The sequence below is a fragment of the Carya illinoinensis genome, chromosome 3 (assembly GCF_018687715.1).
Source record: "Carya illinoinensis cultivar Pawnee chromosome 3, C.illinoinensisPawnee_v1, whole genome shotgun sequence".
Lineage (NCBI taxonomy): Eukaryota > Viridiplantae > Streptophyta > Magnoliopsida > Fagales > Juglandaceae > Carya > Carya illinoinensis.
Window position 1 is genome coordinate 40,077,137 of NC_056754.1, and position 27,545 is coordinate 40,104,681.

General features: G+C 37.7%; 2 protein-coding genes across 7 annotated transcripts; one reads left to right on the forward strand and one right to left on the reverse strand.

The window, feature by feature from the left end:
• Positions 1-1,597: 1,597 nt before the first annotated feature.
• Positions 1,598-17,437, forward strand: LOC122304225 (phosphoinositide phosphatase SAC3). Of its 6 annotated transcripts, none has more exons than XM_043116349.1 (17): positions 1,599-2,471; positions 3,350-3,554; positions 3,640-3,805; positions 4,571-4,793; positions 5,329-5,405; positions 5,636-5,823; positions 5,898-5,995; positions 6,123-6,256; positions 6,374-6,502; positions 6,735-7,116; positions 10,779-10,900; positions 11,361-11,474; positions 12,295-12,480; positions 15,411-15,587; positions 16,000-16,115; positions 16,598-16,631; positions 16,771-17,437. In XM_043116349.1, exons 1-17 carry the CDS (start codon positions 2,358-2,360, stop codon positions 16,781-16,783), a joined length of 2,478 nt encoding a protein of 825 aa, XP_042972283.1. In that variant the 5' UTR covers positions 1,599-2,357; the 3' UTR covers positions 16,784-17,437. The 6 variants fall into 6 exon arrangements, with proteins under 6 accessions (XP_042972281.1, XP_042972283.1, XP_042972279.1 ...); XM_043116345.1 differs by having other exon boundaries at positions 1,599-1,954; positions 2,052-2,471; positions 16,598-17,437; XM_043116348.1 differs by having other exon boundaries at positions 1,600-2,471; positions 16,000-16,111.
• A 428-nt stretch (positions 17,438-17,865) lies between these two features.
• LOC122304226 (eukaryotic translation initiation factor 3 subunit K-like) lies at positions 17,866-27,274 on the reverse strand. The gene is made up of 7 exons (XM_043116353.1): positions 26,930-27,274; positions 22,895-22,951; positions 22,691-22,804; positions 22,251-22,301; positions 22,108-22,174; positions 18,774-18,856; positions 17,866-18,300 (listed from the first exon to the last, which is right to left on the reverse strand). The coding sequence occupies exons 1-7, from the start codon at positions 27,041-27,043 to the stop codon at positions 18,097-18,099; spliced, it is 690 nt and encodes a 229-aa protein (XP_042972287.1). The 5' UTR covers positions 27,044-27,274; the 3' UTR covers positions 17,866-18,096.
• Positions 27,275-27,545: the final 271 nt, after the last annotated feature.

Sequence of the window (27,545 nt, forward strand, 5' to 3'; positions counted from 1 at the left end):
GAGGTAGGACAAGAAGGTCAATGGGGTGCGAAATATGTCATTAACACCTTATTTTGTTATATTATTGTAACATTTAATGAATCTAAACTATTTAAATGAAGAAGAGATTAGGAATAAGAATGGTTAGGTTTGGTAACTAAGTCCAAAGATAAAATTCTCATCACATTTCATCTTATTACTACAACTTTATCAAATTCTCATACAAAATATAATAAACAATTCAATTTTTTCAAATCTCAATTTAACCTTTTCAAATTTCTAAACAATAATAATATTAAAATATAATATTTTAAACCTTAATCTAAAACTAAATATTCTCGTCTGACTCTCCAAATCATTTTTAAGATAAAGGCATCATATTGAGTGCAAATATAAGATAAAATCTTAAAATTAGATACCGTAGGATCCTGGGTTTTTTTTTTTTTATAAAGATGGCTATCGAAACAGAACAAAGGTATCAAAGAAATTAGAATATTTGAAAACAGAATAGGATTTTCTGTCAGGTTGATGCCAACAAAGTACGTGGAGAACTTTGCCAAGTAAGTACTATGATTGTCCATGATACCGTAGGAACTCTCATGGGTTTTTCTCTGGGGTAAAGCAAATACAAAGTTGGACAAGAAACGGCTTAGAAATCTCAATTACGTTGGTGAGAAAAGAACAATATTACTTATAGTCCTCGTTTTGAGATTACAATACAAATTTAGACAATTTTATTTTTAAGATTTTTTAAAATTATTAAAATATTATTCTTATATGATTTTTTTTTTATTTAATAAAAAAAACTGTACATGCAATCCTTTAATTAAAGACTGTAAATAAAATTTCTCATGAGAAAAATAGAAAGAAAAATAATATTATATAAGTATTGCTATTTTAGAGTCTCTAAACCATATATTACTTATGTGACATAATTTGATTTAAAAGATAAATTTTAAAATTTGAATCTTATAAATCAAGTCTTATTATTTAAATAACATAGATAACGTACTTTACATACCGATTTAAGAATAAAATAATTAATACTATGATACACGTGGAATCTGTTTTACAATTATTTATATAATTATATTTTAAATTAGAAAAGTGCTATAATCACAAGTAGATTTTATAAAAGAAAACATACAAACTGACTCAACTCGATAAGGTACTTTATATTTATTTTATAATAAGAGTAATTTTACAACTTAACGAATTATATTAAATCACGTCTGTTTATGAGTTTAATTTTGTAGAATTTTTTTATAATTAAAATATTTTTTTAAAATTGAAGCTATTTATATTCTTTATAGAAATTATTTTCATCTTAAACAGAATAATTAAAAGAGTTGCGAAAACATTTTTATTTGTATTATTTTCCAAATGAGCATTATAAATAAAGGAAAAACAAAAGAAAAATTGAAAGCAAGGGAAGGAGGGAGGATTTTGGAATGGTGGGGAAATTCACGGGTGTTAGTTATTATTATTAATTAATAATAATAATAATAATTAATAAAAAAACGTGTGGATCGCAGCGGTGGTGACCGAAGTTGTGGTTTTGATTTGATTTACAATGCATACATTTTTATTTTTTACTTTTATTTTTTTTTAATTTTTCTGTGTTTCGTTTTGGATCTTGAGTTTCTCTTTTTCCTGTCTCTCGCTCTATCTGGAGTGTTTGAATAACATCATCAACCAGCTGTTGAACAAAAACAACAGCTGCTGCTGCTGCTGCTCTCTCTCTCTCTCTCTCTCTCTCTCTCACACACACATATAAATATGAATAACATCACCAATAATTAGAAGTCCTCTCTCTCTCTCTCTCTGGTTTGGACCGTGTGTGTCTTCTCGAACCTCCCAAATCGATATCTTTCCACCTCGATCTTCTTTCTGCTCGTATCTTTCCGAACCTCCCTCTTCTTCTTTCGATTTCTGTACATTTTTACGTATATGTACATATATCTGGTTCTTTTGGGTAAATATTCGATCTCTCTCTCTCTCTCTCTCTCTCTCTCTCTCTCTCACTTGTGCTCCCTTTGCCTTTATTTGATTCCGTTTTCCCTTGATTGAAGAGATCAAAAGCTCTGTCTCTCTGTCTCTCTCTCGCGTTGGCTGGGAATGGAAGAAAAGGAGTTTGTGTTGGAATAATTAACAGGAATTGTAGGCAGAGGTCAAAGAGAAGAGCATGTTGTGTTCGAAGCAGCCTAACTCGATTGTATGCGCAGTGGGAGTTGTTTCTTGGAGACTATTTCGCTGATGTATTCACATATTATTCGTAAATATAGAAAACTGGATGCAATTCTGATAGTATAATCCCTTAGCCAGAGCCTGAGCCCCTAAGGCTCGGCGGGGGAGGGGGTCGATCTGGAATATTATCAATGGCGTCGCCAGAGAATGAACCCTCCTCCCACTTTCCCTCTGTCGTTGACGAATCCCTTGGTCCTCCTGCCCACGGTTTTATGCACAAATTCAGGCTTTACGAAACTCGATCGGTAAATCTCTCTCTCTCTCTCTCTCTCTCTCTCTCTCTCTCTCTCTCTCTCTCTCTCTCTCTCTCTCTCACTCTCATTTCTATTCCAAATGTTAACATCTCTTATTTTTCTTCTTACTGATGAAATGTGCAATTAATTAAAACCTTTGTTTTGTTTTAGCATTTGGATTTTTTTGGTACCACATCAAATTCCTTGTTCAAATGGCATGGGAAAAAGGAAGGTTGTTGTTTGGGCTTCTAACTTTAAGGAACTAATTCGACTTGTGCTAGTATTTATAATAGCAATATAAAAAGTTTTAGAGGTCTAGCTGGTTGAGGCATTTTTTCGTATGTATTTTTGGATTGGAGTGTATGGTCTAGTTCTCAATCAGCGTAACCTATGCTCACCTACTAATTTATATTCTTGCCCGTTTTTCCATATTGCCTTCCATCAAATGTAAATTTCCCATTCTATATACTCATTTCCATTTGGGAACACCTTTATTCAGTTTGTAGCAGTTTTCAATCATTAGGCATTTTAATTAATTTATTTATTTTCGCATATGACATAAGAATCCTAATTTACATTTACCATATAGTTAGAGGACCATCCCAATTGGCCGGTCTCATTAAATTTGACAGTGTATTGAAATTGCCGTGTCCATGTCACATAGCTCGCTCTAATTCATTTTAATATCAGTGTTATTAGATTTCTGTTGTGACACTCTTTGCTATATAAATTAGAAATTTATCGTTAGTGTTATTGTCTTTGGCTATTAAAAGTAGGTGAAATATTTGGTTCATGTGAAAGTCTTCCTGTAACTGGGTTATTGTGCATTGCAAAATCTTTGTAATATGCAAACCAACTCAAGCAAGTATTTACTATGTTTTATGCTGCAGAATTTTTACATGATAGGAAGGGACAAGAGCAGAACATATTGGAGAGTGCTAAAGATTGACCGGTTGGACCCTTCAGAACTAAACATCCAGGAAGACTTGACCACGTATACGGAACCTGAGTGTTCTGACTTGTTGAGGCGGATACATGAAGGAAACAAGTCCACAGGTGGACTAAAGTTTGTCACTACTTGTTATGGAATTGTCGGTATGTGGACCCAAGTTTGCATTCTTTCAATCAAAATAATTTATTGTTTTTATGATAGTACTCAAAAGTGGTTTACTGTGTTCAGGGTTCATCAAATTTTTGGGTCCTTATTACATGCTGCTTATCACAAAAAGAAGACAGATTGGTGCAATCTGTGGTCACACCGTATATGCTGTCTCCAAGAGTGCGATGATTCCACTTCCAAACTCTATTGTTCGGAACAGTATCACTAATTGGCAGAATGAGAGCAGGTCCCTATTCCCTTCTGCATGTAAATGTATTTTGACTGTGGTACTTGTTAGGGGAACTGTGAATGCTACTTGGCTTTGTATCTCTATTTTTGTGAAAACCTAGTGTGTTTAATGTGATTCATCCATTCTTTATTTCCCTTTATTTTGGGAACAGTATGTCCGACTTTGACCACATTCTCTTGTTCTTCATCGCTTATTATGCACTTCAATGGTAATACATTGAAGCAAAGTAATTTTGTCAGCACAAGAATATGGTGCGGCCATGTTAAGATGAGGATCTGTTAGTCTGCACCCTTGGGTTTATTTTCTTTCCTTCCAAGTTTTAATCTTCATTAGAGATCACATGAATTGAATTGGTAAAGTATCACATTGAATTAATCGCTTCTTCTAAACTTGGTTTAAATTTGCTGAGGCTAGTTGATGAAATTCTGCAAATGACAAGCAAAGCTTGACTCCTTTATTCGTTAGTGTCTACGCACCTATATATACAAAATCAAGTTTTATGGGGCCCAATCAGGCTTTATTCTTTTGAAAGTTGTTTATTTAATGTGTATCTCCCTTTTATGAATTAATGTGTATCCATCTATATCTACAGAACCAAGTTTTATGGGGCACATTCAGGCTTCATTCTATTGAAATTTCCTTATAAATTGTAAATGTGTATCTTTCTTCTTCTTCTTCTTCTTCTTCTTATAACCAATTGTTCTTGCTCTGACTATTGCTACTGTTGTCACTAACTGCTTCTTTGTTGGATTGATTAATCAGATACAAGAAGCTCCTGTGCATGGTGGATCTCACAAAGGATTTCTTTTTTAGCTACTCATACCATATTATGCGTAGTCTTCAAAAGAACTTGTGTAATAAAGACACTGGCCAGGTTCTCTATGAAACCATGTTTGTCTGGAATGAGTTCTTGACTCGGGAAATCCGAAATCACCTCCAGAATACGCTTTGGACAGTTGCTTTGGTTTATGGGTTTTTTATGCAGGTGAGAACCTATAATGTTGTTTTTGATTGGACATAAATAGGGAAATAAGGTAAGGTGGATGGGAAAATTGAATATAACTTTCAAATAACTCTGCAATAGCTGTTGCAAGGTTTTCTTTTCCTGTTCAGTAGTTTTTATGAATATACTCAATTCCGGACATGAATATTACTTTTGATTTTACAGGTAATATTACTTTTTAAATAATTGCTATTTCAATTTTACCAGGTTCAATTTTATTCATTATGAAGATGAAACCATTTCATTTTTGCTCTCAATTGTCAAAGTGATTGTACTCGTCTCATTGACGTGCTTTTGTTTTTTGGATTTAGTTTTGCGAAGTGAATGGAATGCAGACAAATAATATTTCTTTCTTGGATGCATAGTGCTACTAATTATTGTTATTGCTGGTGTAGTAAATTTGCTGAAACTCAATGACCTGTTTGAATATTGCCTACCTAAAATACAGATAATATTTTGTCCCTCTTTGAGCTTCATTATTTTATATTTCTCTGATGGATTTGCCATTTGAATCTAGGCAACACTTTCTCTATATGGACGAGAATTCAAACTGACCCTAATTGCAAGACGTTCCCGTCACTATGCAGGCACCAGGTAGGAGTGCATGTAGGCTTTTCCGATACACGATGTGCTTAGAATGGGAATGGATGCATATATTAGAAAATTACTTTTTCTTCATGTGGTTTTCAATTGTTTTAAATTATTGCTATAACAGTATATTATGTCTGTCACATAATTAAATTGGATAATATGTTCTCATTTGCCGTTGTAAAACAATAAAAATTATGTACCATGGTTAAGGTTGAACTTTACTTCTCATTTAGGTATCTGAAAAGAGGTGTAAATGAGAAGGGCAGAGTTGCTAATGATGTTGAAACAGAACAGATTGTGTTTGAGGATGTTCCAGAAGGGTTTCCCATGCAGATAAGTTCTGTAGTCCAGAACCGAGGCTCAATTCCTCTTTTCTGGTCACAGGAGACGTCACGCTTGAATATGAAACCAGACATTATATGTATGTCCTTGCACAAGTAACATCAGCTAACTTTATGCCATATATTTGTTTTACTGATTTTTCCCCTTTTCCAGTGTCGAAGAAGGACCAAAATTTTGAAGCCACCAGACTTCATTTTGAAAATCTTGTCAATAGATATGAAAACCCTATAATAATTTTGAATTTGATTAAGGTGAGAATATATTTTAAGTTACTTACGGTTCAAATATTAAATACATTTGATTGTCCGTAATTGATGTATTTTTTTAATTTATTTTGACATCCCTCATGGTTTCTATTTGAATTTTGGCAATAAATAGACACATGAGAAGAAGCCCCGAGAGTCCATCCTCCGTGCAGAGTTTGCTAATGCAATTGATTTCATTAATAAAAGTTTGCCAGAGGAGAACCGTCTCAAGTTTCTTCACTGGGATCTACATAAACATTCTCGGAGGTATTAGTCTAACATGCTCAGTTCTTGGTTCTTTCTTCTTTCAAACAATGCTATTTCTCTAATTGGTAGTTTGATTTTTCATGCAAATGCTTATTTTTTTCCCTAACCGAATTCCAGCAAAGCTACAAATGTATTACTCCTTCTGGGCAAAGTGGCTGCATATGCATTGACTCTAACGGGATTCTTTTATTGCCAAGTAACTCCAGCCTTTAGGCATGAAGGGTGTGTGAGATGGCTTTTGTCTGGGTTAGTTTTTTGCTATCTCATTGCAATATCGTCCCCTGAATCATTTATGTGATTTTGATCATCATGATTCTTTATACATACTTAAAAACTTGAGTGAGTGCTAAAAGGTTTTGTTCCAATGGTCATCTGATCAGCCTCATGAAGTTATATATTTAAGGCTAACTAGTTTGCATGTTTTCTACTAATACTGGGGGTATCTGATGCCATGGCTTGATTTTGAAACTTGATTCAGGAATGTGGACAATAATAACTTTTATCCTCAGAGGCACTGCAACTGTGATAATGAGGATGATGACTACTTTCTCTTAGAAAGGAAACTTAGTGGTTGTAATAATGGTGCTAGTAATGTTGCTAATGGGAATCACCCGATCAAGCCACCCATGTTTCAGAAAGGGGTTCTCAGGACCAATTGTATAGATTGCCTGGATCGCACTAATGTTGCTCAATATGCTTATGGGTTAGCAGCTCTTGGACAACAACTTCATGTTCTGGGAGTCGCAGACAACCCAAAGATAGATCTTGATGCTCCTTTAGCTGATGATTTGATGGGGTTTTATGAGAGAATGGGCGACACACTTGCTCACCAATATGGTGGCTCAGCTGCTCATAACAAGGTAATTCTCACTTTTAATGCTTCTTCTTAATGCATGCTGCTTAGTAATTCCAAAATTCAATATGTTGACCCAAGGAAAGCCCAAGCCACATTTGGGCTTGTACTTAAAAAAGAATTAGTCAATGTTACAATTGGAACTATTTGGAATCATTATAAATCAATCTTAGTTCTACGTTGTAAGGAACCGATGTGAAATTTGGCATTCAATGCATTTTTTCTTTTTCTTTTTTAATCAGTAAACAAATTTTTATTGATCAAAAGAGTATACAAGAGCCCAAGTATACGGGACATATACAAGAGCAACACCTAGGCATGCTAGTTTAGTGATACAAGCAATTCATGAAAGTCATGCCATGAAAATCAATTACAATCAACCAATGGAGTAAAGTATTAAAAAATAAGTTTCTAAGCTCATCCATTGACTGCTCTTGATCTTCAAAGATTCTTTCATTCATCTCCCTCCAAATGCACCACCACAGGCATATTGGGACCATCTTCCATATTGATGCAATTTGACAGTTGCCCAAATGCCTCTCCAAGAAGCGAGGAGATTGCTTACCCTTCTTGACATCACCCAAGCTAGTCCCAACCGAGCGAAGACTTCATTCCAAAAAGTCTTGGCAATCTCACAATGAAGTAATAGATGGTCAACAGATTCTCTGCTCTTTTTGCACATACAACACCAATCCATGATTATGATTTGACGTTTCCTCGAGAGTGAGGATCTTTTCCAAAGAAGTCTTCCATACAAAAAATGCTGCCTTTAGAGGTGCCTTCACCTTCCAAATGCTTTTCCATGGGAATGGATTTGTGCTGCGCATGGTCATGATTTCGTAGAAAGAGTGGACTGTGAATATCCCTTTCTTAGAGGGGCACCAAAAAATCTTGTCTTCCACTCCCCCCGACAAATGGGTGGAATACACAATGTCAAAGAATGCTGGAAAATCATCAATTTCCCAATCTTGTGCTTCTCTAAGGAATTGAACATTCCATTGGGGAATACCATTGGAGATGATTAGTAGGTCTGCAATCGAGGCTTCTTTCATTCGTGCTAGACCATAGACTTGTGGATAGGTTTCCTTGAGTGCCCTATTGCTTCACCATACATGGTGCCAAAACTTGACCTTAGATCCATTACCCACAGTAAGCGGATATTTCTTGCATGTGTATTCCAGCCTCTTCTTATATGTTTTCACAAGCCCACTCCATAAGGCCCGCTTACCTCATTAGAACACCATCCTCCCCATGGTGCTCCATGTTTCAATTCAATGACGGTTCTCCACAAGGCCTTCCCGTTCATAGTGATATCTCCATGACCATTTGCCAAGCAATGCTTTGTTGAAGATTTCAAGTTCTAAATACCCAAACCTCCTTTAATGGGAGAGCATATTGTTATCTTCTTCATTGAAAGATCTCAATGCACTGTTATCTTCTTCATTCACCTCTATCATAGATCTCCTGCCCAATGTGGGGACGTAGTGGGGGTGTTGCATCTTAAGTGTGATGCGATGAATTTTGTATAATTTCTTTCTTTATTTTGCTATTCCAAAACCGATCTAACAGAATTACTTGGTGACAATGTGCATTCTAAAATGGTTTCCCCCGTGCAGGGGGTAGGGTCTGTCTTTTTATATGTATTTTATTTTGATTTGACTACAACTTTTTAAAGGTAAGCCATATTTTTCCATTGAAGAAGCTGAACATGCCTAATTCTCAACTGGCAAATCCAGCTTTTTTAACGTTAATCTGGCCCAGTTGATAACTGGTATATTTTCAATATAAAGTAATATAAGGTTGTGTTTCTTTTCAAATAATATACATTTGGCAGCTTCACTATGGGATGAGAGACATACCTCCACTGTCACTGCCACTTAGTCACTAGGAGGTGCTCTCTCCCTACTACTCAGTTTGTATTTCTATGATTTGTTACTTTCCCATACTTGATCATTTGATAATTGATTTCAGTTTAATTAAAAAGTGTGAGAGAGGGGTGTAACCCTGGTACATAGGAAACATAGAAGAGATTACCCAAGAAAAAATAGAGCTATTCCTAAACCCAGAAGATAAAAAAAAAAAACAAAAACAAAAAACTGGTAGAGAAGATAAGGAAAAGCAGCAAGAAGAATCCATCCAAGCAAAGGACCCTCAAATGCCCTAGCCTCCTCTCCAAATCCAAGGAATAGCCTTCCAAATCTCACTTCTATGCCTACTAAATTGCTTTGTTAAACTAGCCAACATGCCAGCCGTCAACCGAGGGATACCCAAAACAAACCGAGTACAAGTGACCAATGTTCTCTACTCAAAATGCAATGGAGTTAAAGGTGGTCTCATTCCGGATCTTGTTTTGCATCAGTTATTAGTTTCTAAACATGTTTGAGGTGTGGAAAATATAACGACGGGATTTGGGGATTTACTATGTTGTGTTAGGTTAGGTTTGAGGAGTGAGATGAGATGGGAATTTTGTTAATATTAGTGAGATAGTTTATGTTGAGTATTTTTTGGGAAATGAGAGAGAAAAAGTTGAATAAAAAATATTATAAAGTTAAAATATTGTAAGAATATAGTTTTATAATATTATTTTTGTTTGGGAATTTGAAAAAGTTGGAATTAGATGGAATTTTTTTTTATTTGGAATTGTTTTTTATTTTTTATTTGGAAGTTTGAAAAAGTTGTAATAATTAGTTTGAAAATTTTGTATTTGAATTATGTTTGGGAATAAGATGTGATGAGATGAAATGAGATCAGATGAGAATTTAGTATCTCCTCTAAGGCCTCAAACCTGCCCTTAATCTAAGGCGGTTGATGGAACTAAGCACATGGTGTGGGGATTAGGCTTTGAAGACAGTTTCCCAACATTTTTTAGCATATCCCAATGTAGGAATGCATTGGTTGCTGAACATTTGCATATATCTGATGGTCCAACCCTATGGAATGTTGTTATTAGATCAGCACAAGACTAGGAGGTGGGGTTGACCTCATTCTTCTTTAATTGTTCGTACTTCATGCGGAGTGGTGCGGCTGACAAAACCTATTGGATTCCCTTTATGAATAATTAGGGTCGAGTCTTTCTATGAAGCGCTCTTCCCAAAGTGTTGCGGGTCTCTATTTTCAGAACTTTCTAACTTATGGTGTTCTAGCTATCCTTGGGTTCAATGGAGGAACTGTTGCCCTAGTTGGTGAGACCAGCTCTATGTAATGGTCAACAATTGCCTTTAGTGCCTTTGGTTAATATTAAAACATTTTGCTTGCCCACCCATCAAAATTTAAACTAAATGTAGTGCTGCATGTGTAAAACTGAAGAAGTTACTGGAAGGAAGGTTTGAGACTTCAACACCAAAGAATAACTAGACTATGATACCATGATGGGTGCACACTTATAACACTAATAACTATGCTCCTTGTAAGTTTAAAATTTAGACTGAAGCATTAGCTTTTGTGGGTTTGGTGGTGAACTATGCAGTGTTATTTGATATGGTTGCTAATTAGGTGCCTGGTTGTTGATCCACCCTTTGACGACTCCTATGGGTGAAACAGAGTATATGACTTCCATTGCTGAATAGAATAGGAAGCTTCTTCCCCTCTCCCACTATGTTGCCTAAGTAATCAACTAAATTGTTACTATCCTGCTTTATTTGTTAACTTCTTCAACTTCTGATGCCATAGATATTCTCCGAGAGAAGGGGTCAGTGGAAAGCAGCAACGCAGTCTCAAGAATTCTTCAGAACTCTTCAACGATATTACAGCAATGCCTATATGGATTCAGAGAAACAAGATGCAATTGATGTGTAAGTCTTGCATTTGAAACCGTGTATTACTTTCTAGGAGAAACGCAAGGTTTGTGCTGATTCTAGAGTGTCTGCCAGTCGTGCTCTATTCTACAAGTTGGAAATACATGTTAGCTTGATTCTTGAGTTGGAGCATCTGTTTTCAGTGTTCCGACACTGTCTTGGCTCAAATAACTTATCCTCTAGCCTATTCTAAGTAAAGATTTTGTGGTGGTGAGATGAAGTTTAGAGTGTGGTCTTGCTGCAATTTTATTATCTTCCGGTTTTTGTCTCCAAGTGTATATCTCCTCCTTTATTAGAAGGGCTAGTGTTTGATTCCATGTAATTGGTGTCATTTCGAGAAACAGCTGGGGTGGGGTTGGCATTTGGGTTGGTTTACTCCTTTATTTTGATAAACTGCTATCACTTTTGAAAGAATAAAATGTATTACATTCATTCCTTTTTCAAATTATTTGTGCAGATTCTTGGGTCACTTTCAGCCGCAACCAGGCAAACCTGCACTTTGGGAACTGGATTCAGACCAGCACAGTGATGCGGGTAGGAATGGACATACATATGTGGATGAAGATGAAAGGTAACTAGCTAGCTAAACGAAGCCTTGAACTCCTTCAGTTGATCACCACGGTGGCAAAAAGATGTAGGCTTAGGCAAAAATAGATGTATGCATTTAAATGTTAATCTAACTTTCGTAGTTTCTAGTTTTGTTTGATCTCTTTTCTTTCAAGGTATCCATAGTGCATGCGCTAGTATATATGCATGTGAGATTTGGTGTCAGGAGTTATTAGTTTAATGCCAAGATATTTATCATGGATCATGGGCAAGATCAGAATTTTAATTAATGGCATGTAGGATTTACTTTGCAGCAATTGTTTTTTGTTTTGATAGTATTAGATGCTGCTAAAGTTAGGGCTGAGACATTAATTAAACCAGTTGTGACACCATATCATGGATGAGCTACGAGGTACCTTCTGTGTGGGAGCCCTTTTGCTTACTACCTATGTACTTTTTCTGTCTATTTTCTTCTTTTTTTCTTTTGCAGACAATTTTACTTTTACAAGTAAGATCCCACAACATACATTGGTGGCAATAGTGCAGTTGACAATTTGCAGAAAATTAGAAAATAGTATATAAGTTCCATATCTTGATTTTTAGAGAAATTTGACAACCACAATATAACGGTTGTGCTCTTTCAAATTTGTGCCTGAATTTGTCCACTCCAACCAAAACAAGAAGGATTTTCTAGATTGCTAGGTTTTTTCATGGTTATTTTCATGGTTATGCATACTGCATGGATTGCTGAATTGCAAATAATTATGCCAGCTTTAACCAATATATGTTCTACAAATATTTGCTGCTGCGGTGTAATTTATGCTTGCTATGTTTTCATTCTCTAGGTCAATTTTCAAACGATCCTTATCAGATGGGAACATACTTGGTGAAAGCGGCTCTCCCATGTCAGCCAAGAATGTGAAGCATTCTTCTAACTCAGTTTTGCCTGAGCGATCACAAGGATCAAGCAACTTTCTATCTGAATCATCACCAGAAATATCAACTTGTGAAAGTGATACAGCTTTTTCGAGGTTTGTTTACCTCACGTTGTCTTTATTGGACTCACCAAGTCCTTTCTCAATTTGTTTAGAGGCATTTTCTTTTTCAGTACTTTTTTAGATTCATTAAAATCTAGTCCCATCCCTCTTTCATATCAATCAAATTTACTTCTTACTTATTAAAAAAATAATAATAATAATCTTAGTCCCATCCCTGGCCAGCTGCTCATTTCTCTTCAGTTGATGTGAATTTTGAGCTTTAAAAATAGCTTGCCTAGGTTTTGTAATTGAAGTACAGCTCTTCTCCAAATCCTCAACCCCCCCCCCAACAAAAAAAAAAAAAAATGATGTCTTGTTATTAAATGGCTAGATCCTTAAAGTTACTGCAGCAGTAATGAAGTCGTCTGGGTACATCATGTTCCTTGTATTGCACAACAACAGTGTGTTACAACAAACTTGTGCCAGTTTAAGCTTGGTTGATGGACGAAATCATACAAACTAACAAATGGGAATTTTGAAATATATTACAATCCTTTCTTCTTACATTTTAAAATAAGCTTTACTTTTATAAAAGAAAATATATTTTCAAGTATACTACAAAACTTTAGAATTTTTTAACCAAACAGACTTTTTTTGCTTGAAAAGAGTTTTTTTAAAGTGTTAATAATGCGTTTTCATCTCCCAAATGCAAAGCCAAATAGGCCCTCTGTTCTCCAGGACTATAGGGTTATTTTGGTTTCAAACCATGTAGAGAAGTTACAACGTGACTTTTTATGCAGTGGGATAAGTGAAGAGTTATAAATTTTCATTTAGTGAGTTGGGCAAAGGTATGCACTCTGAGATTTGGTGGAGGGTTTGGAGTTCGGAATTTGTTAATGTTCAACCGGACTGGGAAATGGGTGCAGAGATATCAACAAGAAGGGATGCTCAGTGAAGGTGGTAATAGACTAAAAGTTTGGAACGGCTTGGGGTAGTTTGTGCTCAAATGAGGTAAATGGACCCACAGGAGGTGGGATTGTAGAAACATATAAGAAGAGGATGGTGGGCCTTTTCTAGATATAGGGGATGTGAGGTGGGTGATGGGGTCCAGAATTAAGTTTTGACATGATTTATGGCGTCGAGATAGGGTCCTCAAGGAAGCTTTTTTCAAAGTGTATGACATTGTGTGGGTGCAGAAAGCCTCAATAGCCAATTTTCTGGAATTTTCCAATAGCTCCCCTTAGTAGAGTTGTCAATTTTTCCGGAGCAGCTGATGCCTTCTCTGAGTTTTTTTTACTCCACTAGACCAAGAGTTGGAGACGCAGACAAGGCCTTTTGTTGCCCTTCTGAGAAAGGGAAGTGTTCGTTCATATTATCAGTCCTCACTACTGAAGACAGTAATCCATTTCCTTGGGAGAAAATTTGGAGGACCAAAGCCCCTCCAAAAGCAGTTTTTGTTTTTGTCTGTACAACTTAGGAAAGGTCCTTATTGTAGATAACCCAAGGAAACATCAAATCATTGTGGTGGATTAGTGCTGTATTTGTAAAAAGAATGGGGAAATGGTAGATCATCTGCAACTACACTGCTTGGTAGCCACCAGGGCACTTTAGAATGACTTCTTTGGATATGTCAGGTCAGCAAGGGTTATGCTTATAAGGGTGGACTTTCCAGAAATTGGGGGGTTTATATGGCAGCACACAAATTGCAGCAATAGGGAAGATGATTTCTCAATGATTGTGGTGGTGCATATGAAGGTAAAGGAATGATAGAAGTTTCAAAGATCATGAGCGGACATTGGATGAACTTAAATTCTTCTTTAACACTTTGTTACTTTGGGCAATTGCAATAGAGCTTAATGGAGTAAGTGTCCATGATTTTTTTGTACCTGTTTATCATCTTCCTTAGGTCTCTTTTGTACACATTCCTGGTATATGGGACAACTCCAATAAAATTCTCGTTGATATTAAAATCAAAACAGCAGTTACTTTTGTGAACTGGGGCTTGTAGCATCAGCTTTTGCTGATTGAAGTATGGAAGATATATTTTCAGGTTTAGGTTCACAATCTGCCACCTCCAGAATCTATAGGGATTGATCTCAAAACTAGTGGATGTTTCAGAAGAAATCTATAGGCCAAAGAAATAGAAAAGCATTAAATGGGCGATTCATATTCTAACTGGAACAAGTGATAATGGACCTAATCATTGAATGGGCTGGTCAGGATATTGTTGAAGTCAAGCCCAACCTCCAACCTAGGCTCAAAGGCAATCTATTTTTGGCGAAAATCTGTTTGTTGGCTTTCTTATGCCTTTGTTACAAGGATCGGTGTGTTGGAGACGAATTTCAAGACAAAAGAGTAATCTTAGAAAGCCAATGAAAAATATCCCTACACACCCAGATACGCACACATATGAGATGATGCTACTAACACTTACGAAGAGAATGGATAGAAGGTGCTTACTGGAGTACTTTTAGGGTAAAAGAGAAGCCTATAATCCTCTAATGGTTCTCCAAAAATTATATTAAAAGAAAAAAGTGCATATTTGTATTGGGCTGGACTGGATTTCTGGCTTGATGGGCGTGAAATAAGTGTCTAAACTGCCTGAAATGCCTGCTGGTGTGTCTGATCAGGTCCTCATGTTCTGATTCGGGAGGGAGTTTATCTGCTTGTGAATTGAACATGTTAGAGTACGAAATGCATAGTTGGATTTGTATCAACAACCTTGTCTTATTTGTCAGCATGTATTGACACTTTCACTGTATCTCTTTGAACATGTATGTATTTAGTTAGTTTATGCCTTCTTACTTTGTGTATTTAGCATTAATTGAGTGATACTACCTTTTTTATGTTCACATTTGTGAACGCAATCGTTGCAAACAGACTATATGCAGCACAGTTTTCTTTTGGGATTCATAAACTCATGTTACTTAATGATTCCTTACCTTATTCGGCTTGTTTCCTGTGGTGTGGATGTTTTTATGTAGGTATACCCGATCAATACCTCACAGGCAGCTTTTTGGAGATATGCAAAGAGATCGATGCCTTGAAACCAATCATATTTACTTCTCAGAACATGGAGATATGTCCAACTGCTCAAATTTTTTTGACCTTGACTGGTTATCTTCCTCTGGGAATTCATGCGAGGAAGAGCAATTTGAGAGGTAATTTTTTAATTAGCTCTAAGAAAGCGATAACATTGTTAATAAAATATTCAGAAAGGCCAAACATAAAAAGAGCCACCTAAGCACGAGAAGGTTAAAGCAATGATCGGGAATTTCTTTGGTACAATGGTTAAAATATTGGAGGGTAAAGCACGCGCACAGGTTTGATTGTTTAGAGTCTTCATAGAAAAGGGCTTAAAGTTAGGACTATATCCAGATCAACCTTCCCCATATCCTACATTCGAAGGTTTGATGCTGGGCAATGGTGTTTTTAGGCCAGGTGGATTAATCAGTTGTTTGTTTCTTTTAGTTTTTACTGGTTTGGTTCCCCTAGTTACTGTGGCAAGAATGTTATCTAATCTTTGAACTATAACTGAGGAAGTTAATTTTCCTCCATCAAATTTGTCCACAGGTCATCATTGCTCACAAACTCTTCAGTTGCTGGGTTATCGGCAGAAAATGTTGTCCATGGAGTGATGGGAGAAACTACCCCCTCCACAAGTGAATATGGATCCAGCATGAAAGTAAGTACCTGCCTTTGGACATTGGTAGCTTATGTAAGAATGTGATCAACAGTATCTAGGTAAAAGTTGCAACTGTTTGGGAATTGGCCTGCACTAATTTCTTGTAGATCAAACTTGAAGCACTCGTAGATACAAGATATCTTGTTTCCAGTAATATCTTTCATTATCACATTTATTTCAATCAAATATATAGTGATCAATGAATTATATTTGGAATAGTTGTTTTAGCTGTATACTTTTGTGCATTCAATGTTCACGTGTGGAGCTTGCACAATAGTGTGATGTTTGATGCACACTGAGCTGATTTTTGGTCATACTGGTTCTCTAGTGGATTGTGCTCTTAGTTCTCTTGATTTGAGCTTCAATTGTTGGTTGGTCCATTGGAATCATTGGAATACATTATTAGCTTCAGAAGTTGGAGAAAGCTTACTGAAGGTTCTGTTGATATGCGCTGACGTTTTGTCTTTTCCTGTGTCATGCATGTAGGGGAGGGAGCAGACCGGAACAGAGCTATCTTATGGTATTGCACAGAATTCCGATGTTCTCGAAGATTTTTCAGATGGCTTTGTGCACTGGGTGAACCATGGAGAGGCACTCTGCCATTAAAGTTAGGCTAACTTTTTCCACCCTAATTCGATATATTCTCACTCGTTTCTCAGGCTGCTGCTGTGACTGATCCATGGAGAAGAGACCTTATTGAGTATAGCAAAGGTAGTGGGATCAAGAGAGATCAGAAGCGGTGAATCCGGCAATTTTTCTGTAAGATGTTTTCCCCCGCAGCAATCCTCTGGGCCTCATCTATGACTTGCAGCATTAAGTTCCATCAGAGAAACCACGATCAGAACCCAATACCAAAAGTACAAGAGTAAATAGGCAGCGATTAAAATTCTTTTTGGAGCTCATCTTCTTCTTAATTAATCCTAGTATTCGCAGACTCGTGTAGGGATGTCGCTTTTGTAAATATATCGTCATTCTACTCGACCGAGCTCCAGTTTCAGAATTGCAGGTCATTGATTCTTCATATTGCTTCATGTTTATCTGTGGTCAAGCATTCTGAGACCCAGGTACTGTAGAACTCCCTCCCTCTTTTGATATGTGTAATTGTAGAGCCTGAAGACCAGCCTCCCTATTGACGTCTACATGGACCGTTTCTTATGGGTAGGTATCTACAAAGGACTTCTGTTCATTGATTGAAATGGACGCTTCTTTTAAGCTTCAGCTTTTGTAAGTTTTTGCTCCATCCAATGTTAAAAAGTGAGGAAAAATCATAACATTCAGAGACAGTAAGAATGCTCATGTATATAAAGTGTTCGGCATGTTTAGAAAGGTTTGTTGGTGATAACGACTTCCATGACATGGGGGGAGCCATCGACTTTAGGGAGTAATGAAAGAATCTTTATCGAGGCACGTACAAGTTTTTTATGCTATTTTTATGACTACATTGCTTTGAGGATTGAAATTTAGATAAAAGAATTATTTATTTTGATGAATTAATATCATCACATTTGTTTGCTGTAAAATGAATTATAAAATATTTTATAAATATCATTAATCTTCGCAATTTCTGCAATCTCGGATTTTTTTTTATATATAATTATACTACATACAGTTATAAAGTATGTGTTATACATTTATTTTGAAAAAAAGTGAAATTTATTATTAAAAAATTAATTTTTTTTTTATGTAAATTTTGTATTTATTTATTTTTTTAAAATAATTGTACAACATTTAAATACTCGTGACTGCGAGTATAATTTCTTAAGAAAAAATCAATTTGAAAAGCATACCTCTTCTCAATATTCAAAGCATAAACTATTTTGGAAGATAAACGACGAACAATACCTTTTAAATTAGGTCATAAACAAATTTCAACGGAAACCCAAAACAAAAGAAAAGGGAGCAACAGCAATCCCTTCAAAGACGAGACCGGAACTAGTCTCAAGCTTCTTCTGAGAACCGAAGTTTCCTACTCTCCGACAGAAATGTCAACCAAGAATGGGAAAGATTCGGGTTATGTGCTCGAGTGGAACGCCATCTGCTGTGTTTTTCTTCAGCTCCGGATGGTTGAATTCATTGCGAGGTAGGACAATGAGTTGGCCCCTGCCATGACTTTTCTCAAGAATCCAGCCAGAATTTGCCACGTTGTGCTCAAGGAATTTGTCCAAGGACAGACCTTCAATGTTGATAGCCTGCAAGATCGACCAGGAATAAGAAGTTTTACATAGAAAGATAATAAATATATAAAGTAAATCAAGATGCATCTAATAATCCCCACGGAAAAGAAAGACTAAATAAAAGAAAAAACAAATATCAAATTCAAGGATTAAATCAAACATCATTGTTAGGATTACATTGTTAGACTCAAGCCTTATATGAACGGGTCATTAGGCAGTAAAATGACAAAAGTTTTTGCACAGACAAACCCAAGACCACAAAGCTGGAAAATGATCAGAAATTAGTGTCCTCAAATTACACATCCTACCGCACATAGCCTTTAGATATTCGTTTTCTGTTATTATGCTGAAATATATCTGAGTCTCATCCAGGCATTGATTCCTCAAAAACATAAGCACTATACCAGCCAGGTAGGAGCTGGCCATCAGACCATGTCCTAGAAATAGAAATGATATTGCACAGTAAGGAAACAATATCAATGGCCTACCTCAGCGAGCACAGCTCTGGGAACCTTCTGATAAGTCACGGAAAGGACATGAATTGCATAGGCTTGGATTTCTTGCTCAAAACCTGCATTTTGTTTTCTTGTGGGCATTAATAATCATACACGCAGAAAACAATAGATGAACGGATAGAAAACAGCAACATAAACAAAAGAACCAAGAGATGAAAGCAATTTAAATTGAGCAGAAGAAAGTTGGAATAATGAGCCATGAGCCATTTGAGCAACACAAACAGAAAAGCTCAAACTTTGCTAACACGAGCTTTAATCAACAATGGTATGTCTAGCCTCAAGGTGACAACACTAACCACAGCATCAGTTTATATGTGTATGTTCGCATCATACAATTCTGATACATCAGTTGGACTAACATAATCAATGAACAGCCAGAAATCCTCACAAAGGTTTTAGAACTTCACAAAAATGGCAACAATGCATCACAATTAAATATTATAAAGAGGCATACCATCAGATTATCCAAATCTATAACCATATGAACAGTGTAATATCAGGAATCACATTCTCGTATGAGTAACATGGCCCCATATCGTCTTCATTATACTATAATTTAAAGTAGAAAGTGATTATTCTACCAAAGACAGCATCCTTGATAATTTTTTTTTTTTTTTTATGATAAGTACACATTTATATTATATTAATATGAATAAGCATGGTCCAAGTGCACAAGGGGGTATACAAGAGATAACACCTACTTAAGAAGAAGAGATAGAAATAAGAAAATCATGAAAATCGAGGCTGTTGAAAGCTTTGGCCCCCAAAACACAAGGTTCTAATAAAAAGTAATCTAATCTCCTCAAATGAACGCTCTCTATCTTCAAACGTCCTGTCATTTCTTTCTTGCCATATGTACCAAAGAATACAGAGGAATCATCTTCCACACAGCTGAGATTTGTAGAGTACCACCCAGATTCGTCCAACACACCAGAAGTTCAACCTGCAGGCGTAACCCAGGCTAGCTCTACCCATCTGAATACCTCAACCCATAATGTTCTAGCAATCTCACAATGTAATAGAAGATGGTCCACAGTCTCACCACATTGTTTGCACACACAGCACCAGTCCACTACTATCACCTCGCGTTTTCATAAATTATCCATCATCAAGATCTTTCCCAAAGACCCCTGTCCAAGCAAAGAATGCCGCCCTAGGAGGTACCTTATTTCTCCAAATTCTTCTCCATGGGAAGTGATTATTCTACAGTTGTGTGAGGGCCTTATAGCAAGAACGAACTGAAAAAGTATCTTTTCTAGTAGGTACCCACCACAAGGTATAAGCTCCTTGAGTACTCAGTCTCACGGAGTATAATAGTCGAAAAAAATCTGCTAAGTGGCTGACTTGCCAGTCTTGGGCTGCCCTAGTGAAGCTTGCATTCCATTATATTAGATCACCTCATGTCTCCATTAGGTCCGCCATTGAAGCTTCTTTCTCATGTGCAAGCAAGAACAATGTAGGGAGTGAGTCCTTGAGGACGCTATCTCCACACCATATGTCATGCTAGAATTTAGTTCTTGAGTAGTTTCCCATCACAATTCTAGTGTGACAAGAAAACACACCCCACCCTCGTCTAATGTGCTTCCAAATTCCCATCCCCCCCCCCCCCCCCCCCCCCCCCCCCAAAAAAAAAAGGCCTCCAAACTTGAAATCAATCACTGACCGACTTCCATAAAGTATCTTGTTCTGTATTATAACGCCAGAACCATTTCTGAAGTAAAGCTTGATTGAACACCCTTAAATTTTTAATTGCCAAACCCCCAAAAGAGATTGGGGAGCATATCTTGTCCCACCTGACCAGATGAAATTTGAATTCATCCCCAAGTCCACTCCAAAGGAAGTGCAATTTCTCAATTCGTATCGCCACACTCACTGGAATTGGGAACATGAATAAAAAAGAAGTTGGTAGATTAGATAGAGTGCTTTTTTATTAGAGTAATCCTACCAACTTTCGACAGATACAATCTCTTCCAACCTGTCAATTTTCGTTCAATCTTCTCAATTACTGCATTCCCAATGGGTTTAGCCTTGGATCTGGCTCCCAAAAGAAGGCCAAGGTAATTCATAGGGAAATAGGAGACCTTACATCCAAGGGTGTCAACCAATCACCGGATGTTACGAACGTTGCCAACTACATAGGCAAAGGCCCATTGAATCGACCTGGACCCATCTCAGCCTCCCCTTTATCTTGGACCTCAATCTGAGGCCCATTATTGCAGCCCACATCCCGTTGACTTAACACTTTGTCTACCTCATTTAGGCCTGCACCAGTCTTAAGCTTCCCTTTACCAAGACCACATTCCAAGTAGCCCAAGCCTAAGCCCACCTCCTGTTTTCCTTCAACGCATCGTATAAGGCTATCCATCCTCTCCTGCAAAGCCAACATTTTCTTTTTCATGTACAGTAGCATACCATACACATCCTATTCTGTCAACAATAGCACACCTACCCCCATCACCTTGCCTTTGAACATCTTCTGTACTAGTAGCACGACTAGCCCTTACAGGACCATGTCCATAGCCATGCCTTGCACCAGCAGCCCCTCCTAAGTTGACCATCATGTCATGCCCTCCTCCCCTAATACATCGCGAAACTACACTAGTGCTGTCATCGGTTATTGAAGGACCTCCCTGTATGACCATGATTGAGGTTGTTTTGCCACTGCCGCCAACACCATAAATGCCTCTCCTCTATTGCTGACCATCTGTCCACCCTCTCTTACACCTCCCTCAATGCATCTACCAACTTCCTCCATCCCTTATCATCTCTCTCCTCAAGGATGAAGATGAAGTTCCGTCTGCCACCACCTCCATACTCGACTAATGCCATGTAACAACCATGAGCATTAGAGCATCTCTGCACTATAAAGCCCCTATCACTCTCCCGTGATGTAGCATAAAAATCCTTTATTTCACCCTTCAAACATTCCTCCAGTCTTTTGGCAAACCATAGCACCATGGACCTCCCTAAACTAATCTCTTTCACGACTCTCCAACTCCTCACAATGATGTGCAAAGAACTCCCATCCCTTGTTAGCATGAAAGCTTTTGATTCTATTACTAATTGTTTCAAAAACCCAATCTTTGCACTCGAGAGCAAAAATTGCTGTTAAACGCCACCAACCACCATTGAACTTTGAATGTACAGAGAGAAAACTTATATGTTGGATTAAAAAAAAAAAAATTACCCTTGATAAATGGAACAATCATATTGCTTCAACTAGATAGAAAATCCAAATAGTATATACCACGAACATACACCGACAATTCACTGCATCAAAATTCATTACTTTTTTTTTTTTATATACCTGGCACAGCTTCAACTATGTGACGATTCTTAGCTGCTTCATCCCAGAACTGACGGAATCTTCCTGTCTGCAAACAAAGTAGGTGAGTATTCATATAATATGAATGGCACAGATGAGTCAAGAAAAACAAACCAAAAACATACCTCCAAATAGTGTGAGAGAACAATAAGGGTCTTGAACTGCTCCTCCATTTGCTGACTCAATCAAATGAAAGAAGGAAAACTTTTACCAATGAAGGCTATGAGGAATCTAATTGTTAAAACTCAAATCTAGCGAATAACATATTTTTTATGCTTCCATTGAGAGAATTACGAAAACAAAAGAATTAAAGAAACACTTATCAAAAAAGAAATTAAGAAGTGTTCAGAGTTAGAATATCAGAAAACCCATATCACCTAATTTATACACAATCTCTAATTTAATCTAGCTCTGAACAACAGAAAGTTATAGCAGATGATCAAACACGCCTAATATAAGAGTGAATTTTTTTGTGCCATATTGAGTCAGTGCTAGTGATGGCGGAAGGCACAATAACGAATGGAAAATATTTGAGAGAGAGAGAGAGAGAGAGAGAGAGAGTTACCACTCGTTCTGGAATCAAAAAGAGACACAAGCTAAAATCTGGAGCAGGCATTGCCATGAGTGCCTTAACCAAGATGCGGGACACAATTTGGGTACTCATCCGATCTGGCTCAAACTGCACAAAACGCAAAGCTTTTTACTTTTTTAAGCGTAACAAAACCAATCATATATGTATATATGCATGCATTAATGGCACTTCTCTAACCTGATAAAGGCGAAGAAGGCAGAGATTTGCTGCAAGGCTGTACGTTTTCGACGATACCTGGAATTTATTTTTTTTTTAAGAAAAACAAGATTACATGATAAATACCATCATTCTTTGATTCATAACGATGAGATATTGAAATGCTTTAATTCGTTTTTATTAATTGCTCTAAAAAGAAGAATGAAGTGAACGAGAGTTAAAGGGAACTGAAACGTCTTTCTTGCTCTATTAATTATGACAAAAGAGAGGGGAGCACTAGCAAGGGAAGATTCAAGGGCAAGATTGTTCCCCATGAAGCCTAGAATCCTATCTTGGAATGTTAGGGGTCTCAATGATCCCAATAAGAGGTTGAGAGTGAAGAATCTTTTACGCCATTGGAAGCTGGATATTGTCTGTTTGCACGAAACAAAAATGGAATTCATAGATCGTAACTTTATCACTAGCATTTGGGGATGCCCTTTTGTGAGATAGGTCTTTCTTGCTTCAAGGGGGGCTTCCGGGGGTATTCTTATTATGTGGGACTCAAGGGTGGTTGAGTCTATTGAGGAGTGTGTTGGAAGCTTTATGGCTGCGTGTTCGTTTAGAAATATGGAGGATGGTTTTCGTTGGGCTTTTGTTGGCGTGTATGGGCCGAACATGGACACTCATAGGAAGGTTCTCTGGGAGGAGTTAGCCGGTTTGGGCAGTTGGTGGAACTTACCATGGTGCATTGGAGGTGATTTTAATGCCACTAGGTTTCCTAGTGAACGATCAGGAGATATAAGGCTTAACCAAGCAATGCAGGATTTTTCTGATTTTATCTTTGATATGGACTTGGTAGACTTACCAATTGTTGGTGGTGAATATACTTGGTCTAATAATCGGTCGTGGTCTCGTTTAGACAGATTTTTGGTGTCCCCCTCTTGGGAGATACGTTACCCTACAATGCTGCAGAAAAGAATGGACAGAATTTGTTCAGACCATTTTCCCATTGTTCTAGATTGTGGCGGTATTCAGATGGGTAAACGATACTTTAAATTTGAAAATATGTGGCTGAAAGTTGAGGGTTTTGTGGATAAAGTGAGGTCGTGGTGGACTTCTTACTCGTTCGAGGGCTCACCAAGCTTCATATTGGCTGGAAAATTGAAAGCCTTGAAGGGAGATTTGAAGAAGTGGAATGCAGAAGTTTTTGGGCTTATTACTGATCAAAAAAGGTCTCTTATGGAGGAGTTAAAGGTTTTGGAGGAAAGGGAAGTGAGTGAGCCTCTTTCTGAAGAAGACTCTCGCAAGAAATTAGCCACCTCTTCGGAATTGGAAAGGGTGTTACTAATGGAGGAAATATCATGGAGACAAAAGTCGAGAGCCCTTTGGCTGAAGGAAGGAGACCGTTGTACGAAATTCTTCCATCGGGTGGCTAATTCCCACCGTAGGAATAATACTATCGATGTGATTCAGGTTGAGGGCCAAGTTCTCTCCAATCATGCAGACATTAAGAACCACATTGTCAAATATTATGAAGCACTACTCACGGAAAAATTCAAGTGGCGACCCAAATTGGATGGTATGCATTTTGAGAATATTGATCATGCTAGCTCGGAATGGTTGGAAAGACCTTTTGAAGCTGATGAGATTCTTCGGGTGCTTCGTGGTATGGCTAAGGACAAAGCACCGGGGCCGGATGGGTTCTCATTGGCTTTCTATTATGAATGTTGGGATGTGCTGGGGGAGGATGTTATGAAGGTTTTTCAGGAGCTATACACTTTTGGTAAGTTTGAAAAAAGTCTCAACGCATCCTTTATTGCTCTAATCCCTAAGAAAGTTGGGGCAATGGAGATGAAAGATTTTAGACCGATTAGCCTCATTAATGGGATATACAAGATTATTGCGAAGGTGTTGGCCAATCGTATGAGCAAGGTTCTGAACAGTATTATAACAAAACCTCAAAATGCGTTTGTAAAGGGGAGACAAATTCTGGATTCAGTGCTAATTGCCAATGAATGCTTGGATTGTAGACTCAAGGAGGGTAAACCAGGCCTCTTGTGTAAGCTGGATATGGAGAAGGCCTATGACCATGTAAATTGGGATTTCTTGTGTTATTTACTTGCAAGATGTGGTTTTGGGGAGAGATGGTTATCTTGGATTCGACATTGTATAACTACGGTCCGATATTCGGTTTTGGTGAATGGAACACCGGAGGGTTTCTTTACCAGCTCCAGGGGGTTAAGACAAGGGGATCCCCTATCCCCTCTATTGTTTGTATTTGTTATGGATGCCTTGAGTCGCATGGTGAGTGCAGCTGTTAGTAGAGGCTTCTTTGCTGGCTTCTCGGTGGGAGGGATGACTATATCTCATCTTTTATTTGCCGATGATACACTGTTGTTTTGTGAGCCGGACAGTGTTCATTTGCAGTATTTGAGAGCTGTTTTGCTTTGTTTTGAAGCGGTTTCAGGTTTGAAGATAAACCTTTCAAAGTCTGAAATGGTCCCTGTAGGTAGTGTGAACAATATTCAAGGCTTGGCATCTATTTTGGGCTGTCAGATTTCCTCATTGCCTTTGCAATATCTTGGTCTTCCATTGGGGGCAGCGTTCAAGACCAAATCTATTTGGGATGGAGTGGTAGAAAAAATTGAAAGAAGATTGGCTGGATGGAAACGGTTATATTTGTCCAAGGGTGGTAAATGGACTCTCATTAAGAGTACGCTATCTAACCTCCCTACGTATTTTCTTTCCTTATTTCCGATACCCGCAAGTGTGGCCTCCCGCATCGAGAAAACTTTTCGTAATTTTCTTTGGGGAGGAATGGGGGATGAAGCTAAAATCCATCTTGTGGGTTGGGATAAAGTTTGTTCTCCAATTCAATGGGGAGGTTTGGGGGTGCGTAATGTAAGGGTTTTCAACAAAGCTTTGTTGGGAAAATGGTTGTGGAGGTATCATAGCGAGGGAGAGGGCTTGTGGAGAGAAGTGATAGAGTCTAAGTATGGGAGTCTTCGGGGGGGTTGGTGTTCTAACGAAGTCAGGGGTGCACATGGAGTGGGATTGTGGAAAAACATAAGAGCTGGTTGGGACAGATTTTCTCATTTTTTCAGAGTTACAATTGGCAGCGGCAACAATGTTTTATTTTGGCATGATGTTTGGTGCGGGGACATGGCTCTTAAGCAGGCTTTTCCTATGCTTTACCAAATTGCATGTGATAAAGAGGCTGTTGTGGCTGAATTATTGATACGCTCTAATGGTGCTGTTCATTGGAATGTGAATTTTTCAAGAGCGGCTCAAGATTGGGAACTGGACATGTTGTCTGGTTTTTTTGACTCTCTATATGCTATATCTCTTGGAAATGGGGAGAGGGACAGGATGTTGTGGAATCCAAGTGGAAATAAAAAATTCTCGGTGCGGTCCTTCTATTCGGCTCTTGTGGGCCTACACCATGGCCATAGTTATCCTTGGAAAGCTATTTGGAAGTGCAAGGTACCTTCCAAAACTGCCTTCTTTGTGTGGACAGCATCTATTGGGCGGATTCTTACCTCGGATAATTTGAGAAAACGTGGGTTCTATATTTCAGATTGGTGTTTTATGTGTAAGTGTGATGGGAAATCAGTTGATCATCTCTTATTACACTGTAAAGTGGCCCAATGCCTATGGGATGAAGTTTTTAGGAGGGTAGGGATGGCATGAGTCATGCCTAGAAGTGTCCGGGATCTTATGTGCTGTTGGAAAGGTATCCGGGGAAACGTTCAAATCGCTGCTGTGTGGAAAATGATACCTCACTGCATTATGTGGTGTATTTGGTTGGAGAGGAACAAGAGGTGCTTTGAAGATATGGAACACTCTATGGCTGAACTAAAACGTTTTTTCTACTGTACCCTGCTTTCCTGGGCTTCGGCCATTATTTGTAGCACAGATGATCTCCATTCTTTGCTTGTAACTCTCACTAGTTCTTAATTGTAACCTGGCATGATCTTTGTATACCTCTAGTGTACTCAGGCTATGCCTTTTTCATTAATAAAATTTACTTTTACCTATCAAAAAAAAAAAGTGAACGAGAGTTAAAGAGGAAACCTGGTCGTTAACGTAGTTCTCGAGATCGGGAAGGATGTCGGGATTGTACGGGTTCACAGCCACCAGCTGCTCGACCGTGTACTGCTGCACCTCCCTCTCTCTCTCCCTTCCCATTTTTTTCCCTTTTCGTTTAGGATTTTCGTATGGCGTCCCCCCAGTCTCAAAAACCCTCAAAATTATTAATCAGAGATGAATACAGTGAGAGGGAGGGAGGAGGAATCGAACTTTTGTTCTCTCGTATTCTGAAAACCGTATGACCCGACCGGAACTGAAACGTCGACCCGGCTCGATATGAAACGGCCCGGAAAACAAAAACCTTATGCGGCAGAACCCTCGACCCAAATCACTAGGGATCTAAAGAAAATAATCGGAAAAAGGGTGGAACGGCTCGGATTGAACAGAATTGGTATATTGGACCGGTTCGTAATAGGTTTGGTCCAGTATCATTCTTTTAAAAATTAAAAGATTCGGTACCATTTTTTATATTTTAAAAATCAATTTAAACCGAACTGAAATATAAATTTTTAATTTTTTATATTATATATAAAATATTTTATATATAATTTTATATATTATAATATACATTATATGCTAAATTGTTACTTTTTCAGAACAT

What these genes read in the sequence shown, in the direction of transcription:
- LOC122304225 (XM_043116345.1), top strand. Translation starts at nt 2,358, where the DNA reads ATGGCGTCGCCAGAGAATGAACCCTCCTCCCACTTTCCCTCTGTCGTT. An exon ending in CGTCACTATGCAGGCACCAG is followed by an intron (nt 5,406 to 5,635) that starts GTAGGAGTGCAT and finishes CTTCTCATTTAG; the next exon opens with GTATCTGAAAAGAGGTGTAA. An exon ending in TATGAAACCAGACATTATAT is followed by an intron (nt 5,824 to 5,897) that starts GTATGTCCTTGC and finishes CCCCTTTTCCAG; the next exon opens with TGTCGAAGAAGGACCAAAAT.
- LOC122304226 (XM_043116353.1), bottom strand. Translation starts at nt 27,043, where the DNA reads ATGGGAAGGGAGAGAGAGAGGGAGGTGCAGCAGTACACGGTCGAGCAG. An exon ending in GCCTTCTTCGCCTTTATCAG is followed by an intron (nt 22,805 to 22,894) that starts GTTAGAGAAGTG and finishes CGTTTTGTGCAG; the next exon opens with TTTGAGCCAGATCGGATGAG. An exon ending in CATAGTTGAAGCTGTGCCAG is followed by an intron (nt 18,857 to 22,107) that starts GTATATAAAAAA and finishes AACAAAATGCAG; the next exon opens with GTTTTGAGCAAGAAATCCAA.